Below are 15,336 nucleotides of genomic sequence, written 5' to 3'. Positions count from 1 at the left end.
TATTCTGTTTCAGTCCATGGTAGTGTGAACTCAGAGATGTAAAACAGAAAGTAATGTGGATTAACATTTTTGAAACTGAATTACATTTTTTTAGTTTTATTAGATATTCTAAAGTAGTTTATTTTCCCCAGCTAAAAAATCACATCAATGGTCACCACAATAACACTATATTTGATGTTGGCGATAGACATAGTTACTATCATGATTCTCCTGGTAACACATCGAAAAGGTACACAAAATCACCCGTCCCAAAACAGCCCTGTCCACAATTTGGAATCGGTATCAGCAGACTCAATGCATTGGGTGTTGGCTCCATGCATTATCAGACAATGAAGGACACCTGGCCTTGATGTGCTCTGCAATCCCAATTTCTGCCTGAAGTACTGTTGCACAACACTCTTGAGAGCACAAAATGCTCATTAAAGAGAGAATGCATTTTAATAAGGCTCAAACTCCAAAATACAGTTGGAATGCCTGAGCATCACACTAGACAGTTAAGCACCTGTTGATGAGGAGTAACATGGAACAGGAGTAGGCCATTCAGCCCTTCACGCATATTCTGCAATTCAAATAGATCATGGCTGATCTGTATTTCAATTTTCTTCCTCCAAATCCTGATAGATCTAACTTGAAAATATCAACTGACTCAGCGTCCACAACCTTGTGGGGGAGAGCATTCCAGATTTCTACTATCACGAAAAAGTGCTACTGGCCGTCACTCCCAATCGGTGAAGTTCTCATTTTGAAATTGTTTCCCTTTTGGTTCTCTGAATCTACCATATCAAATCCCTTTAACATTTTAAACATCTCAATTAGATCACCCCTCAACCATTGAAACAAGGATATACAAGCCAAGTTTATGCAAACTATCCTCATAAATTAACCCTTTAAGCCTTTTAACCTGTACTCTTCCAAGACCAATAAATTCTTCCTGGAGGTGCTCTGCCTGAAATTGAGCACAGTAATCCAGATGGGCTCTGCCCAAAGCTCTGTAAAAATGATACATAGCTTACTCTCCTTTGTATTCCAACCTCCTTGAAATGAAGGCAAACATTCTAATACTTTTAAAAAAAATCCCCTGGAGACAATATATATATAGGTGGCAATAGCTGTTTTATGCAATACTTATACAGGAAACCCAATCCACAGCCTCAGCTCATCATACGTTAACAAGTTAACCACACATTATTGGGCAAGATCAACTCATTCATGTGTAGGTGCTGCTTAGACTGCCTTGTTGGTCCTCATAAGCTGAATGTTTCAAGGCCTCCTGATGTATGAAACAGGGAAAACACAAGTTCACTATTAAACCTGTCACTGTATCAGACCTAGGGGACATTTACAAGCAAGTGTGCATTACTATAAAATATCGACTCACCATTTTAACTAATATAAAGCTTTGTAAAAAATATGCACAACTATTGGCAAAAATTATAATAAAAAAGTACTGAGGGGGAATCAAAACCTTATGATGGAGGAGGTTAACTATTAAACTTAGCAGCATATAGGTTCATTTGCACTCACTTGTCAATGGCAACCTTGATTTTAAGCTGGTAATTCAACTCAGGGAATTTAACCAGCAACCTGTGAACAGAAAATGTGCAGTAGATATAATAAGTGTGATAGTTACGACAGAATAAAGCATAAATACCATTACCTTGTACTGTACAACGTATGCAAACAATCTTCATGAACTGTGGACCATATGCACAAAAGCTTTTAGGCAAATAACATTAAAAAATGCATATATTTAACACCAGGAAACTACTTACTGCTACAACAGTTTCTTCATAGTAGGGAAATTACCTCATTGCAGGACTGAATTGAGAAAGGGTCCCTCAATATTTACTTGCAAGATGATCATGAAATAGTCATTCTGCCACTTTCACTTCAATGCAAAGTGGTTTTAGCTGCATAGTAGGGTAAATTTTGATGTCAGGATCTGTTGAGGCCCTGAGCACACTAAAAAACAAGCAATGTGAAAGCTATTCTTAAAACAGGGTTTCACTTGCTTGGGATTCACACACCAGTTGTAGGCAACTCCAGCCTCATGTGAATCTACATTTCACTTTCAACAATGCAGCACTCACTCGACTGCAATGAAGCATCAACTAGAGTACTGTAGTGGAATTTGAACTCAACTTTCAGAAAATTAGACTTAGTCAAGGTGACACATTAAATGCAGGCATTGAACCAAGTCAAATCTCTGTTTAGATATCCACTGATGAAAATTTGAGTAGTAGTGAAGGCAAAAATATAAAGTCACTGAAGTATTATAATTCCTAGCAATGATTGCTTTAAATACTCCTAGGAAAGTGGCGTTTTTTTTAACAAATACTGATCGATTATAATCAACCAAAGTATCAGAACCGACATCTAACAATCCAGGTGAGTACTAGCCAGCAGAATTCACTTGATACTTTTGCTATTGAGGGCTACTACGACATGTTCTCAATAAGTACTTTTCTACCTACCTTACTTTTGTTGTGAACTGCACGCCTGTTTTGATCACTAAGGGACGGTCTGGATGCATTGGCATGCACGGTTGTCTCTCCACGACAAAAGCACTGAGGACAGAAACAGTTTAAGTAAATCTGCAACTATACAAGACTGGGCAATTTGATGGTAGTCTGGTGGGACTGTGCTACTACATCATGTAATGGACCTGGTTTGAATTCCAGCTTGGATGGTGTATAGCTATTCATTCCTCACCACCCACCCTCTCTTCATCATTTTCCAGTTGATTATCTTTTTTAGATCATTAACAGCAGCAAATGGCAATAAAGAAAAGGAAAAATTATAACTAGCTGAATTGGGAAAAACTTAGTTATCTAATGGATTAACATATTGCACTTTCCCTTCTATGAACTGGATTTGCACTCATCTCAAGACCAATGGGGTAAAGGTTTTCTTTCTGACAGTTGTAAAGCAAATAAGTTTTGGCTTTCTAAACTCAACTCCTAGTGAATACATTGCAAAAAACATCAAAAGCGAGGCACAAAAGGATGCAGTTATAACACTGGGGATTAGTAATCAGCTCAGATTTATTCTCTTGTTGCTTTCATGCATCTTACACTGACTACGATAAATAGTTTGGTGAAAGATATGGAAATATCCATGCTCATCTAATTGTTTTCTCAACCAGATCTCAAGATCATAAATTGAAGCAGAAGGTTAGGTGAAAAGGAAAACTCTGAAATTAATCCAGTTTGCTAAACTAATTATAAGTACGAAGCATATAATTAAATACTAGGGTGGAAAATTACCTCATTACATTTTCTATATTTCAGATCTCACTTTTCATAATTCTAATAACTTACAAATATTAAGTTATGATCCCGCAAGATTTAAAATAGCATTTTAATACAGAGCAAAGGGCTACTTAAGATCGGAAGGAAAGAGCAACATCCATAAGATTGAAGTACCTTTTAATTAAGCTCCTAAATAATTCAACAATCCTCTCCTCCAGCACTGGTCTGTGGTGAACAATAGGATCACCTTTGTAAGAAACCTTTTGTTGTAGTTCTTCCAGTTTCTTAATCTGCTGTCGTGTTTGGAGTTGAGACTCAGCCAAAGATGTAATCCTGATAACGGGCAGAAAACGCACATTGTGCTATGTGGATAGTTGATTTGTAATTACTCTCTCCAATAAAATATCTCAAATATAGATGTAGGTAGGTATTACGTAAAAGGCAATATTAAAAAGATTCTCAGTTACCAACATATTTCATACCAGTTTTCAAGACGGTCAAGGCAGATATTGGGTGGACCTCCTATACAGGCTATTTGTTGCCGCCTTTTCCAGTCAGCCAATTCTTCATCGGTCAATGTCTTCTGTACAAACTCCATAGTAGACAGTAGGGCAGCTAGGTCAGTGACTATTTGCTGTTCGAAAGGAAGATTTTATGGCAAGAATAGAAATTACTTTGAGAAATTTGAACTGAGAAACAGTTTTACAATAAGCAAAATAGAAAAATTCCTGAAGATTAAGTATAGTTATTTTAAAGAACTGTACCCTCCTCATCTGATCCAAAGCTGTCAACATCTGTTCCAGCTGTGCCATCTTTTGCCTTGTTGCTGCTTGTGAATTCCCATTCAAATCTTGCACATCTGTTAACATTTAGAACAGCAAGCTGTGTTCAAGAGATACGACAATGCACTACAATTTCAATTATCTAATTTCCAGACACAACCCCATTATTCATTTATAGTATTACTGCTGGATTCTTTTAAACCAGTTATCAGAACCACTCACCTCCTTGGCTTTTCAGGGTCTTATAGTTAAAATCAAAATCATCCTGTAGGTTTTCAAGTACTTTAATCTTGTGCTCAAGATCCTGTAAAACAAATATACTTATGCCTTTTATTTGCCATGACATGGTTAGTTGCAAACGTCATTTAAAACAAACTAATTTTAGGCCACAGGGTCTCTGAATGGCACATTATTAACATTAATGTAACTTCAAATTTAAAGGATATTGCTCAAAATGAAAGCCAGAATGTGTTTCATACTGCACTGAATTTTAAAGAGAAAGCCCAAACTAAGGGAGTATCTGGTGCTTAAATTAAAACTCAATATAAAGGTATCGGAACCTCAATTTCAGTAGTAAACAGCGGGGCATGAGTAGTGTGGCAGAACAGATTGGTGGGGCTAAACAGCCTACTTCTGTACCTATATTCCTAACAATAGCTGAGGATTCCCATAGAGCAAAGCTGTTTCGATACATGGATTATTAATGGATTATTCTAAATAATTCCCCTTATCTTGCTTGGCAATTCACTGTGCAGATGTACACCATACTCAGGCTTTAGACTTATCAGATTTTAATCTATCTAAAAAGCTTATTACAAATCTTCAACTGGCAATGATTTTCATTAACACAATCAGCTAAGTACACTTATCTAAACAGTAAAATTGGTTTAAAAATGTCTACGCTGAGCAAGGCCTAATCTGTGCCATCGTAATATATATTTTTTTGTCTATCATTCATCTTTGTAAACCCTACGCTTTTAAATAGCAGTTGTAATGCTCCACAGTTTTCAGTTTATTCGGCATTGTAGAGTTATAAGATTCCCCATTTACTACCGCAACAGTTCAAATCAACGTATGAAATTAAATCTGTATTTTTTCAGTAACTCAAATGGACTCACCTGTACCCTCTTCCGTACATCCTGCAGATTATGTTCAAGAATCTGTTGTTTCTCAGTTACCACAGAGCTGTGATGTGGTGACTGCCCAGCTTGCTGGAAAAACATTTTAAATAGTTAATTCAAGGTATAAAAATTAGGAATGCCAAATTTACAACACATCCATTTCAGCACTATATTAATATGAACACATCTTAAATAACTTTAATAAAGTAATGGATAATAATCAAAAAACTAGGAGAGAAATGAGAAGATTATTTTTGTTTGTTTAAGAAGCGAGTTATGATGATCCGGAATATACTGCTTGAAAGGGTGATGGAAAGTAGATTCAATACTATCTTTCGAAGGGAATTGAATATATGTTTAAAAAAAGGAAAAAAAAAAAATCAGGGCTATGGGAAAAGAGCAGGGGAGTAGGATAAATTGGATAGCTGTTTTAAAGAGCTGACATAGGCAGGATGGGCGGAATAGCCTCTTTCTATGCTGCAAGATTCTATAGTTATACTGAGTTTCTACAGTGCATTAATGCCACGTGATAAACTGGTTCAGAGATCATTGAAAAATGTACTAACCTGGGAAGATTACCACCACAAATAAATCTGTCTACCTGTCACGAGTCATTGGGGACAGTGCGCTGCACAAGCCCCATTGCTCCCCAAGCCGACGCAAATGTGAAAAGTTTGATTAAACCACCAAATTGCCCAATTCTACCGAACTGTTTAATTTAGGTTAAGAGAACACGAGAGCACCAGGTTTGTACACTTAACAAGTAAATAACAACTGTTTATTAATCAATTTGTCTGTAATCGGTAGCAGAAGAAATATGAACTGCTAACTTTTAACTCTATGACTTAAACTCTACCCCTTCTTAACTCCTATACACAAACACACACACACATAAACACACAAAACATGGATTTTAAGGGTGAGATAAAATAGTTGAGCTAAAATAGCACCAATCTGGAGTACAGGATTAGACTTCATTTCATTTCTATATACCAGCTTATATTTCATCTCATTTCTATATGTCTTAGTTCTGATGAAGGGTCATACAAACTCAAAATGTCAACTGTATCCTTCTCTGCAGATGCTGTCAGACCTGCTGAGTTTTTCCAGGCATTTTTGTTTCTGTTCTAGATTTCCAGCATCCACAGTATTTTGCTTTTATCTACAGGATTAGACGGGTTGACTTTGATTGATGTCTTCCAAAATTCTTGTAGTTTGTTGTTGATGACCCAGGGTGGTCTCCCAGCACTTTCAGTCTGTGGTTCACTGGTTAAAAACTTGCTTTTCAATGTCTCTACTGATTTTCCCCTTTTCCTCTTGACAGGGCATTTTTCAGAGAGAGCAGGTTACAGAGATAAGAAGAAAAAGCCAGCTAGCTAGCCTTGTAGACTTACTGGAATCTTACACACACAGGAAAGAGAGGTTTTAGGTGTGTTCTCCTTGCAGGCTAGGATCTCTGCTCACTATCACACAAAACCTTGGTCACCTGATTAGGAGCCAATTAAAATGCTGTTGCTAGGCAGTTCCCCTTTCCAGCACCATTTTGTCCAACCTGGCACACTCTGTTCCAGGAGATATCAACATTGTATATTCCTCACCCTGCTCCAGTGAACATATCTTTCAACTTCAGCCATGGTAGTTTTTAAAGCCACCATCCAACTTTAAAGCCAAAGTCCAAGAAAAATAAAAATAGGTTCTTTACACCATCCAAATACTAGAAAAGAAAGTCCTGAACACAAGTATCCCAACAACCTCACTTTTTGGCCTTAATTGAGTTGCAGAAGAGGTTACTCAAACCCATCAGCTGCTACAGTAAATTCAACAATTTTTATCTGGCATAGTGATGTTCTACTTCCAGTGAGAAGACAACCTTAGACAACCTTGCCTTAGACAAACATTCAACTGCAAAGATTGGCACATTGGTGCAGGTGATGGTGGCCTGGTGACTCTGCAGTCTAAAGCCCATTTACCTACCCTCTCAGATGAAAGCTACGTAGACATACAAACACATCTTAAACAAAAAATCAGAATGGTTCAATATTACTATTGAATAATACATTTACATGCTTCACATCCCAACTATGTTAATAATAAATTTCTGATGCCCTGTGTACAGCTGTGCTTGAATTTTACTTTTATCTTTCACATTAATTCCAATATATCCTACCTGTATTATGCTTCTTAAGAAAATGCTTTTACTTAAAGTTGAATAGAATTACAACCAAAAGAAGGGATCACAGAAGTTAATTTGTTCAGGGAGAATGTGTGCATACAGATTTATGATAGTTTGGTTGGTAAAACATTCCAATCACACTTCATTCACCTGTGACACAGATGTAGCAACTTGAAGAAGTCGGGCTTCTTCCCACAAGCATCGAGCTATAATGCGTGCAATCTCCATAGGCCTCTCCAAATATCTATTCTGTAAAAATAAAATGGTAAAAAGAAATAAAGTCGTGACAAATCCCCTAAAAGAATTAAAATTAACTGATTTTCCATAAAAGTCAGCGTCCAAGGTTCTGCTTATTTTAATTAATTTATGTCTATTTTGAGAGTCTAACTCCTAAAATCTTGCGAATGGCAGCAACCAGATGGACTCAATTTTACAATATTAAATTTGGCTGTTCGTTAGTGTGACAACATTCTTGGGCCTGGTAGTCACGATGGATATCTGACTAAGTTCGAAAAAAGTGAGTTTCATTTATATGAAAGCCTGCCACACCAAGGGATGATAATATCAGCAGGAAACAAAAGCAGCAGCTGGGGGCTATTACTAATATGGCTGAAAAAAGGAGACATGTCGAAGCTTTTCATCTTGCACTCACGACAAACTTCGCAAGAATGCCAATATAAGAGGAAAACAATTATTTATACCGTCTGTGAAGAGTGCTGACTGATTAGCAAGGGGACACTGATTGGTAGAGTGCCATGGAGAATGCACCAGTGATGGTGACTGAGTTAACAGCCAAGCATTGTTTGAAATTTAAACCAGGCAGCTTCAGCTTGACCCTAATTTGTCAAGGCATTTCCCAAAGGAATGAGTCAGCCCTTTCGGGCCCTATTCTTTGCAGACGGAAAGAAAATGTACACATATTGTGCCTGTTCCACCTAAACAAAAAAAGTCGCAGCCATTCACTGACTCATTCCTCAGGGCAATGCCTTGATCAATCAGGGTCAAGCTGCCTGGATTAAATTTCAAACAATGGTTGGCAGTTAACTGTCAGTCACCATCACTGGTGCATTCTCCATCGCAAAGCCTCTACCAATCAGAGTCCACTTACCAACCAATCAGCACTCTCTTCACACAGTATAAATTGCTGTTTCCCCCTTATATTGGTATTCTTGCGAAGTGTCCTGATGAGTGCAAGACGAAAAGCTTTAACATGTCTCTTTTTTCAGCAATGCTCAAGTTCTCTACTATCAAACGACCATTACAAATACTTCCCCTCCATGAGCAATACGTAAACGTAAGCCTATAAAGCCACTAAAAGATAACTAGCCTTGTGCTGAAGCAACTGCACATTCAAGACAGATACCTACATCTCAGGAATCCCAGATTATACAAACCTAACCTCTCATCACCCATTTCAAATAAATTAAATACAGAATTTATAAAATTCTCCAAAGTTTTCATTGAGTGTTCAATGGTCCGTGTTCAATGGTCCCAAGTATTTTTAACACACGTGCATGTCTGAAGTTTGAGTTCTACTTTTTATAATGGGCGCCTAAATTTAAAATGTGGACCTATTGTTCTTCAACGAACTTTATAAACCTGCAAGACAGCATTTATAAAATTAAAACAACAGTTTTTTCAAATCAGGTGGAAGTACTCGGCCTCCATGATTATTAATTTTCCATTTTTAATCAAGACTCACATAAATCTATCATTGGTACTACAAACCTGCAGGTACTGTTTAATCTTCCGCAGATTGTGCTGATATAGGACATTGGATTCTTGCAGAAATCTGCTGTACTGTTGATCAATCTCACCCAACAGATTATGGAACACTATTGTAGCATGCGATTCCTTGCTGGCAGCATATGCCCTAGAAGGTTAAAGAGTGACTTCAATGTCAGAATCCATATTTCAATCACCACATTTGCAGCTTCATTATAAAAAGAACACTATGGATAATGGCAAACAAAACATAAAAGAAATCAAAACAAATTTATAGATTAAAAGAGGGGGTACATAAAACTGAAATTAGAATATATTTGATGGCTTATTTGGAAAGTATATGAAAAATGAGCAACTAGGTTATTACCATTGTACTTTACATATATTGGTTTACTACAATCTGAAGATACTAGCTTGGAATTTCCTCAAGAGTTGCTCCTGTTCTGTTGCAGTAACTCCAGAGGCATAATGGGTTTTTTTTGCTGTACGTCTAGTGAAGTTACAAATATAGAACAGGGGGACTATGGGGAAATTGCTGTAATAAGACAAAAAGTAACATATAATTTCTAACCAGAGTATTTTTTTAATGGAAACCAGCAAAGAAAAATATAGATTTATTTTGATGAAGAATAATGGATTTTCAAAAAAAAACATATCTGGGTTGAAAGTTCCCCAGCAGCCTTCAGGTAATTCACCAATCTAGCGCTCACTCATGTTTAAAATTGCACTTACAACAGATGGTAGGTCGTGGACCAAGATTTGACAACACAGTGAATTTTCTCCCTCCAGAGCCCAAGGGCACAGCTCTGATGGCTCTATCACAGCCCCAACTAAGAATGACTGAGATTAGAATGTCTGATTTTTAAAAATCAAAATAAGAAAAAAAAAGTTTTAATCACTGCAAAGAAATGTCTCCCCCATTCACCCTGCCAATCCAAGGGGGGACATCCTGTACAGCTCTTAAATTTTTTCTTTTTTTTTGAAACAATACTTTATTCATAAAATATCTGGAAGAACATTACAAAACATTTCTAAATCGCCATCACAAAAAGTGCAATCAGGTTCAACTTTTACACATGGATCACAAGGTGCTTCAATACAATGAATATTACAATCATTCCAATATGGTCATTACAGACAGAGTGGGATGGTATTGGAGTTATCAACATACATCATGTTGCACTCTGAGGTGCTTCAATGCAATTATAATACAATTAGTATTTAACGCATACCTTTCTTGTACAGCTCTTAAATTCCAAATAATTGCCATACGTACCAATCCTGTGTTTCAATCCAAGCTGCTAGAAACTGCCTCAGCTCCATGGGGAAGCTGTCACTGTAAAGTTGGTGCAGCTGTTCCAGATATCTGGTATCCAACTGCTGTAACTGATTCCACTGTGCCATAGTTTGAGGAAATTACAGAAAGCTGAAAAGAAAAAAAGTTATCTTGATAAGTTACCATCTGTCATGTATGCTTAACAGTTTTTCTCACAAATCAGGCCAGTCACAAAAGAACAGCCCTTTCAAAACATGCAGATTACATAACATTTGCAGCTCCTTGAAGAGAGCATCTATCCATAAAATGTTGCCTTTTAGAGGTGCTTAAAAAATACTAGCTTTTAGATTTAGCACTATGAACCCTGAACGTTTTTAAAACTTTTCCCCTGAAATCCAGTGTTGCAAGTCATCTCCTTCCACAGCATTGTAGACCAAAGCACCAAAATGTCCAGAAGTTGTAGGTCAGATTTTAAATTACAAAGTTGGGGATGCGGCATTGCAGAAATATTGCAACAGTTCAGGATATGATGCAACTCTACCAACAGTATTGTGGACCGCAGTTGTACATATTTCCACACAACTGTCATTTTAGGGAAATATATGCTTGGCTGTTGATTTTTTTTCTGTCTTTAAATCAAAGAGAGTTTCATTTGTCCTCAACTAAATTACTGCCACTAATGACAACTAACAGACATGAAAACAAACGTCACTCCTTAGAAATGTATGAATCGCCAATATCAATATTTAAATAATTCTGTTATTCAGCCAGTTGATATAATTGGTGAGATTTAATGAAATGACACAGAAATAACACTTTGTTAATTTACTGGCATAATATAAAAATACAGAAACTACATGATTCTACTGAAAGAGTGGAATCCCTTCAGATCCTTTAAGGTCTGTCAACCCTAGGTTTTAAACTTGCATTTTAACCTAGGTGCTTTTAATAGAGTAAAATTAATGGTTACTTTTGTTTTCCTTGTGTGGAGCTATGCTTTGGTTTTAACACTCCCTTCACATAGCTCCATTTTTAAGAATACTGTCACCATTACCTTTAATCAGGGAAAGAGGAAATGAAATGCACAAAGCTATTGGGTCAGAATTGTTTTCTATTTTATTTTTACTTTCCTGCATAGAGAATTATGCTTGTGAATTGGCTGTTCTCATTACTATGCACCAAGCAGGAAACTGTGCCTCAGCAGCAGGATTTTTGTTTTTGTTTTGGTAAAAATGAGCTATAGTACAGCAGAAATGTCACCAACTACTCTACCTTGTTTTGCTGCCAGACTTATCCTTTTAAGTCTGATGCATTAGTAACAAAATTCCCCAGACAGGAGTTAAACCACGTGTGCTTTCTTCAAAAGATTTAACATTTTACTGAATAAAAGGTGTATCCAATGTATGTGGCAAAAATAGAAGTGTTTGCTTCAAGTTGAAAATCTTGTACAAACTTGATGATTCTAGGTCAATAGAGAACTTTTGGGAATTAAAAATTCCTTCCTGTCAGTGGTGCAAAGCAGGCAATACTGGTCTGGCTGTCTGTTAGATGCAGCATCCAACATTCAGTTCCACTGAGTGCCATAGAACTACGGCCTAAATTTTCATAATGACAGAGAGCCACTTCATCATTGCAAAAATGGTAGAAGAGGTTGAAATACCTGCCCCCGAACATGGCACCTAACATTTTTACAGGGGCGGGAATGGGGCCAGGTCAGGATTTGCACGTGCAGGATTCGTGCAGCCAGCTGCCCATATAAAATAGCAGCTGTCTCCAGTCATGTCTGATTTTCGTTAACCAAGAATGTGAAATAGTACGTGTGCAGATTATACCTGGTAGGAGCAAGTTAAAATTTTGCGAAGTCTTTGAGAGGTGGGGTACCCTTTTCGATATGGCTCCAGAACACCTTTGGGGGAGGTCATGTACCCTTTGGGAGTGACAGGTACCCTTTGGGAGTGATAGGTGCCCTTTGGGGTTGTTAAAGCTGGACATGAATGTGTGTAAAAAGTGCATAAACTTATTGGAACTAACAAGAGGAACTGTCAAGCTGTCCAAGGCATTTAAACTGCCTTCCCTTTAAATCTTTGAAAAAACTGTGTGGCATGCTAAAAAAAAAATCATTGCTAGCTAATGCACTCTGTTGACATAAGCCTGAGGGTTGTTATTACTGGATTTGGGCTGCATGACTGATTTCACAACCTTCCATTATCACAGCTGGGTGGTTTCCATTTCAGTTTAACTGGCAGCTCCAAGTGGTTATAGACTCTTTGAAGTGGGACTATGAATTCTAATGCTTGTTTGTGGAAGAATAAAATACATCTACAGGTCAACTAAGGGTTAAACATTAGCACCATGGTGGAATACTAGTTCCCTCTCTCGTTAGCACAATGGTGGAATACTACAGCACAGTTCCCTCTTTTGCTCTAGCAGGCACACCTGCAGCTGCCAGCTAATTGAGCAGGAGGGGAGAAAGGGGAGTGTCATGGGCAGGCTTCCTGGAGTCCTTGAGACGGGATGTCTGCCCCCAGGATCAAGCAATGGTCATCTATTCTCTGTCTCACTTTTATTACTACGTGAGCTTCCCCCAATATCCTATATAGTCATAAACTTAGAATAGACTAATTGTGTGACAATGATTCTCAATGTAATTGATCATTGAAAGTTAGACAGCCTTATCACCTTCAAGCTCTTTGATATGTACAACCTCTACTATAAATACGTGTGTGCTCTGATGCTTCCTCAGAGTGTCAGCTAGCTACCTTGTATGCTACTGGGCTCTCCGTGATATCACGATTAATAAAGGCTTCCGAGACAAACCTCCTGGGTCTGAGTGTTCACTCCGATTTCCGCGACATTGTTTTTATAAGGATTGAGCACAAGAGTGAAATGTTTGTTCTTATAAGAGATTATTTATTTGGAGGCACGTAAATGTAGTAAATGGGTTTTTATGAATGACAGTGTTTTTTAAGAAAAACAAAGTTTGCAATATACACTTGGAACTTTAATTTATTTAATCTCAGCATGGCTCCTGAGGTCTGCCCATGTTTGATACTGGGTGAGTTGGCATGGTAGGTATAAGGGCAAAGGATGGTGGATGGGGACCATGAGTTGGCACAGGTGTTATAAAGGGGTGAGTAGAGGCACATAGGTTGGCATGGAGGGTATGAGGGGTCATGGGGTGGGTAGAGGGCATGAGGTGGCATGGGTTGACATGGGTGGGGCATGGGGAATGTGTGGGGGGTGAGGGGGGTGTGAGCAGCGAAGGCTTTTTTTTTTAAAAAATGCTTTTCGAAAAATCTTTGTCAAAGTGCTCGTGTATTGCCCAGCCCGCATTCGAGCCTGGCAGCCTCCACGCTCATTCCGGGGTCCCCTGGCACGACACGCAGAGAACCCTGCCACCCCAGAATGGAAATCCAAACTCCCAGGGAACTTTCTCCTGGGTCCGGTTTGTGGAGCCAGGAAATGTCCCAATTCTGCAATCCCAACTCGGGAGCAAAAATTACAGTCTAAGTATCAGGTGCTGCATTTAGTGAACGGTTGATACGATATTACCTGTTTTGCACCACTGCCCATGACAAATTTCCACCCCACGAATTTAATCAGGCATTACTACTTTTTGTGATTCACCAGTTAATCTCCTGTGGCACTGGACAGAGTCACAACCAACTGCAGTCTTTAGATTGAGCTGGGATCAAGGGTAGGGGGCAATTGGAACAGGACACAAGTGTAATTCAGTTCTTATTTTAAAATCACACATTGTTTATTTATATAATACTTTGAGTTCATAATAATTAGTGAAATTTCAATTGGGAATGTAGAGTTGCAGAGCTTGTTGCAGTACAAGTCAAGAAGGTACTTCTGAATGTTTAGAATGACATTTGTTCAAAAGCAATTCCATTATCAGAATGGGAATTCATTTAATTACACTAACAGATATAAGATATAAACTCATCCAGCTACAGCTAACCAAATTTTCCTGAACACGAGTTGATCTTGTTCTTGGCATTGTTTCTTTTCCACCACTGGCTTTTTTGGGACAGGGTTCATATTTTATAAAAGAATTTGCTGCTCACATAATCAAATAATATCAACTTCAAATGCAAACATACAATACACCAAGGACAGTCCAGGATACAACTTCAGCAACAAGGGACAAAAAAGAAAGTCTATTTGAAGCATAGCAAAATAATATGTGGTAATCAAAAATGATCAAAATTATATGTTAATCAAGGATTTCTAAACACCAGTTAGCAGTACCTACAATTGTTTATACAAGTGCAGTCACAGGATCAGGTGTGAAAATAAGTTAAAAGGTCAGAATCAACAGCAACCTCCTCAGAAGTCAGGAAGGTAAATTCCCCAGTTAACGTATGTTCATAGCTATTTCCATGATGTTTACTTCACTTTGAGTAGGTAAGTGTAAAGTTCCCCTAAACGTTAGTCTTTTTGAAAAATGCCTACACCTAAAATTAATTGAAATCCCCAAATCAGTGATAAGCATGTTTTTGAAATGAAATTTCTTGGAAACGTCATCTTATCCAACATAAGATGTGGGTCCATGGAAATGGACAGAATCCCATCAACACTGAAGGAATAAGAATGTAAACAAGGGCAGAAATGTTTTCCCAGTGGGTGACATTATAAACATTTATTAATACTTGACTTGACAAGAGATGTATAGCCAAGTCAATGTATAGTTTACGAACTTCCAATGAGTGAATAGAAGTAAAAATATTAAAATATACAGATTCCGTTAAGCTCACTGGTCAACTGTCAAGTATCACACTTTAAAAAGTATAACATTAATCATTTGTGAGTTGTCAGTTTCCCACTAACTAATACTCTTTTGCATCTCAAGATTGAAATTCCAACTTTACTCCTTCAAATTAAGCTAAGGGGAAGATTCTCCCCTCATCGGGCAGGCCCAGGAGTGGCTGCACAATGGTCTGTCAACGTGATCGGGCCCTGACTGCAATTTGCGCCGAAACGCTCAGCGCTGCCTGGGTGG

The 15,336-nt window shown here is 37.9% G+C and overlaps 1 protein-coding gene across 3 annotated transcripts in view; it reads right to left on the bottom strand.

Moving 5' to 3' along the window:
* stat3 (signal transducer and activator of transcription 3 (acute-phase response factor)) overlaps positions 1-15,336 on the bottom strand; it is a 53,707-nt gene that overhangs the window by 18,972 nt on the left and 19,399 nt on the right. For all 3 annotated transcript variants that reach the window (XM_078529235.1, XM_078529234.1, XM_078529233.1), the window contains 10 exons: positions 10,329-10,478; positions 9,056-9,200; positions 7,478-7,576; positions 5,152-5,244; positions 4,256-4,337; positions 4,016-4,110; positions 3,734-3,885; positions 3,426-3,584; positions 2,475-2,567; positions 1,525-1,584 (listed from right to left, as the gene is read on the bottom strand). In XM_078529235.1, coding sequence (XP_078385361.1) covers positions 1,525-1,584; positions 2,475-2,567; positions 3,426-3,584; positions 3,734-3,885; positions 4,016-4,110; positions 4,256-4,337; positions 5,152-5,244; positions 7,478-7,576; positions 9,056-9,200; positions 10,329-10,456 — 1,106 coding nt within the window. In that variant the 5' untranslated portion in view covers positions 10,457-10,478. The remainder of the gene's footprint in view (positions 1-1,524; positions 1,585-2,474; positions 2,568-3,425; positions 3,585-3,733; positions 3,886-4,015; positions 4,111-4,255; positions 4,338-5,151; positions 5,245-7,477; positions 7,577-9,055; positions 9,201-10,328; positions 10,479-15,336) is intronic.

This window comes from Cetorhinus maximus, chromosome 25 (assembly GCF_964194155.1).
Source record: "Cetorhinus maximus chromosome 25, sCetMax3.hap1.1, whole genome shotgun sequence".
Taxonomy (NCBI): Eukaryota; Metazoa; Chordata; class Chondrichthyes; order Lamniformes; family Cetorhinidae; genus Cetorhinus; species Cetorhinus maximus.
This window is presented reverse-complemented; position numbering and strand designations above follow the sequence as displayed.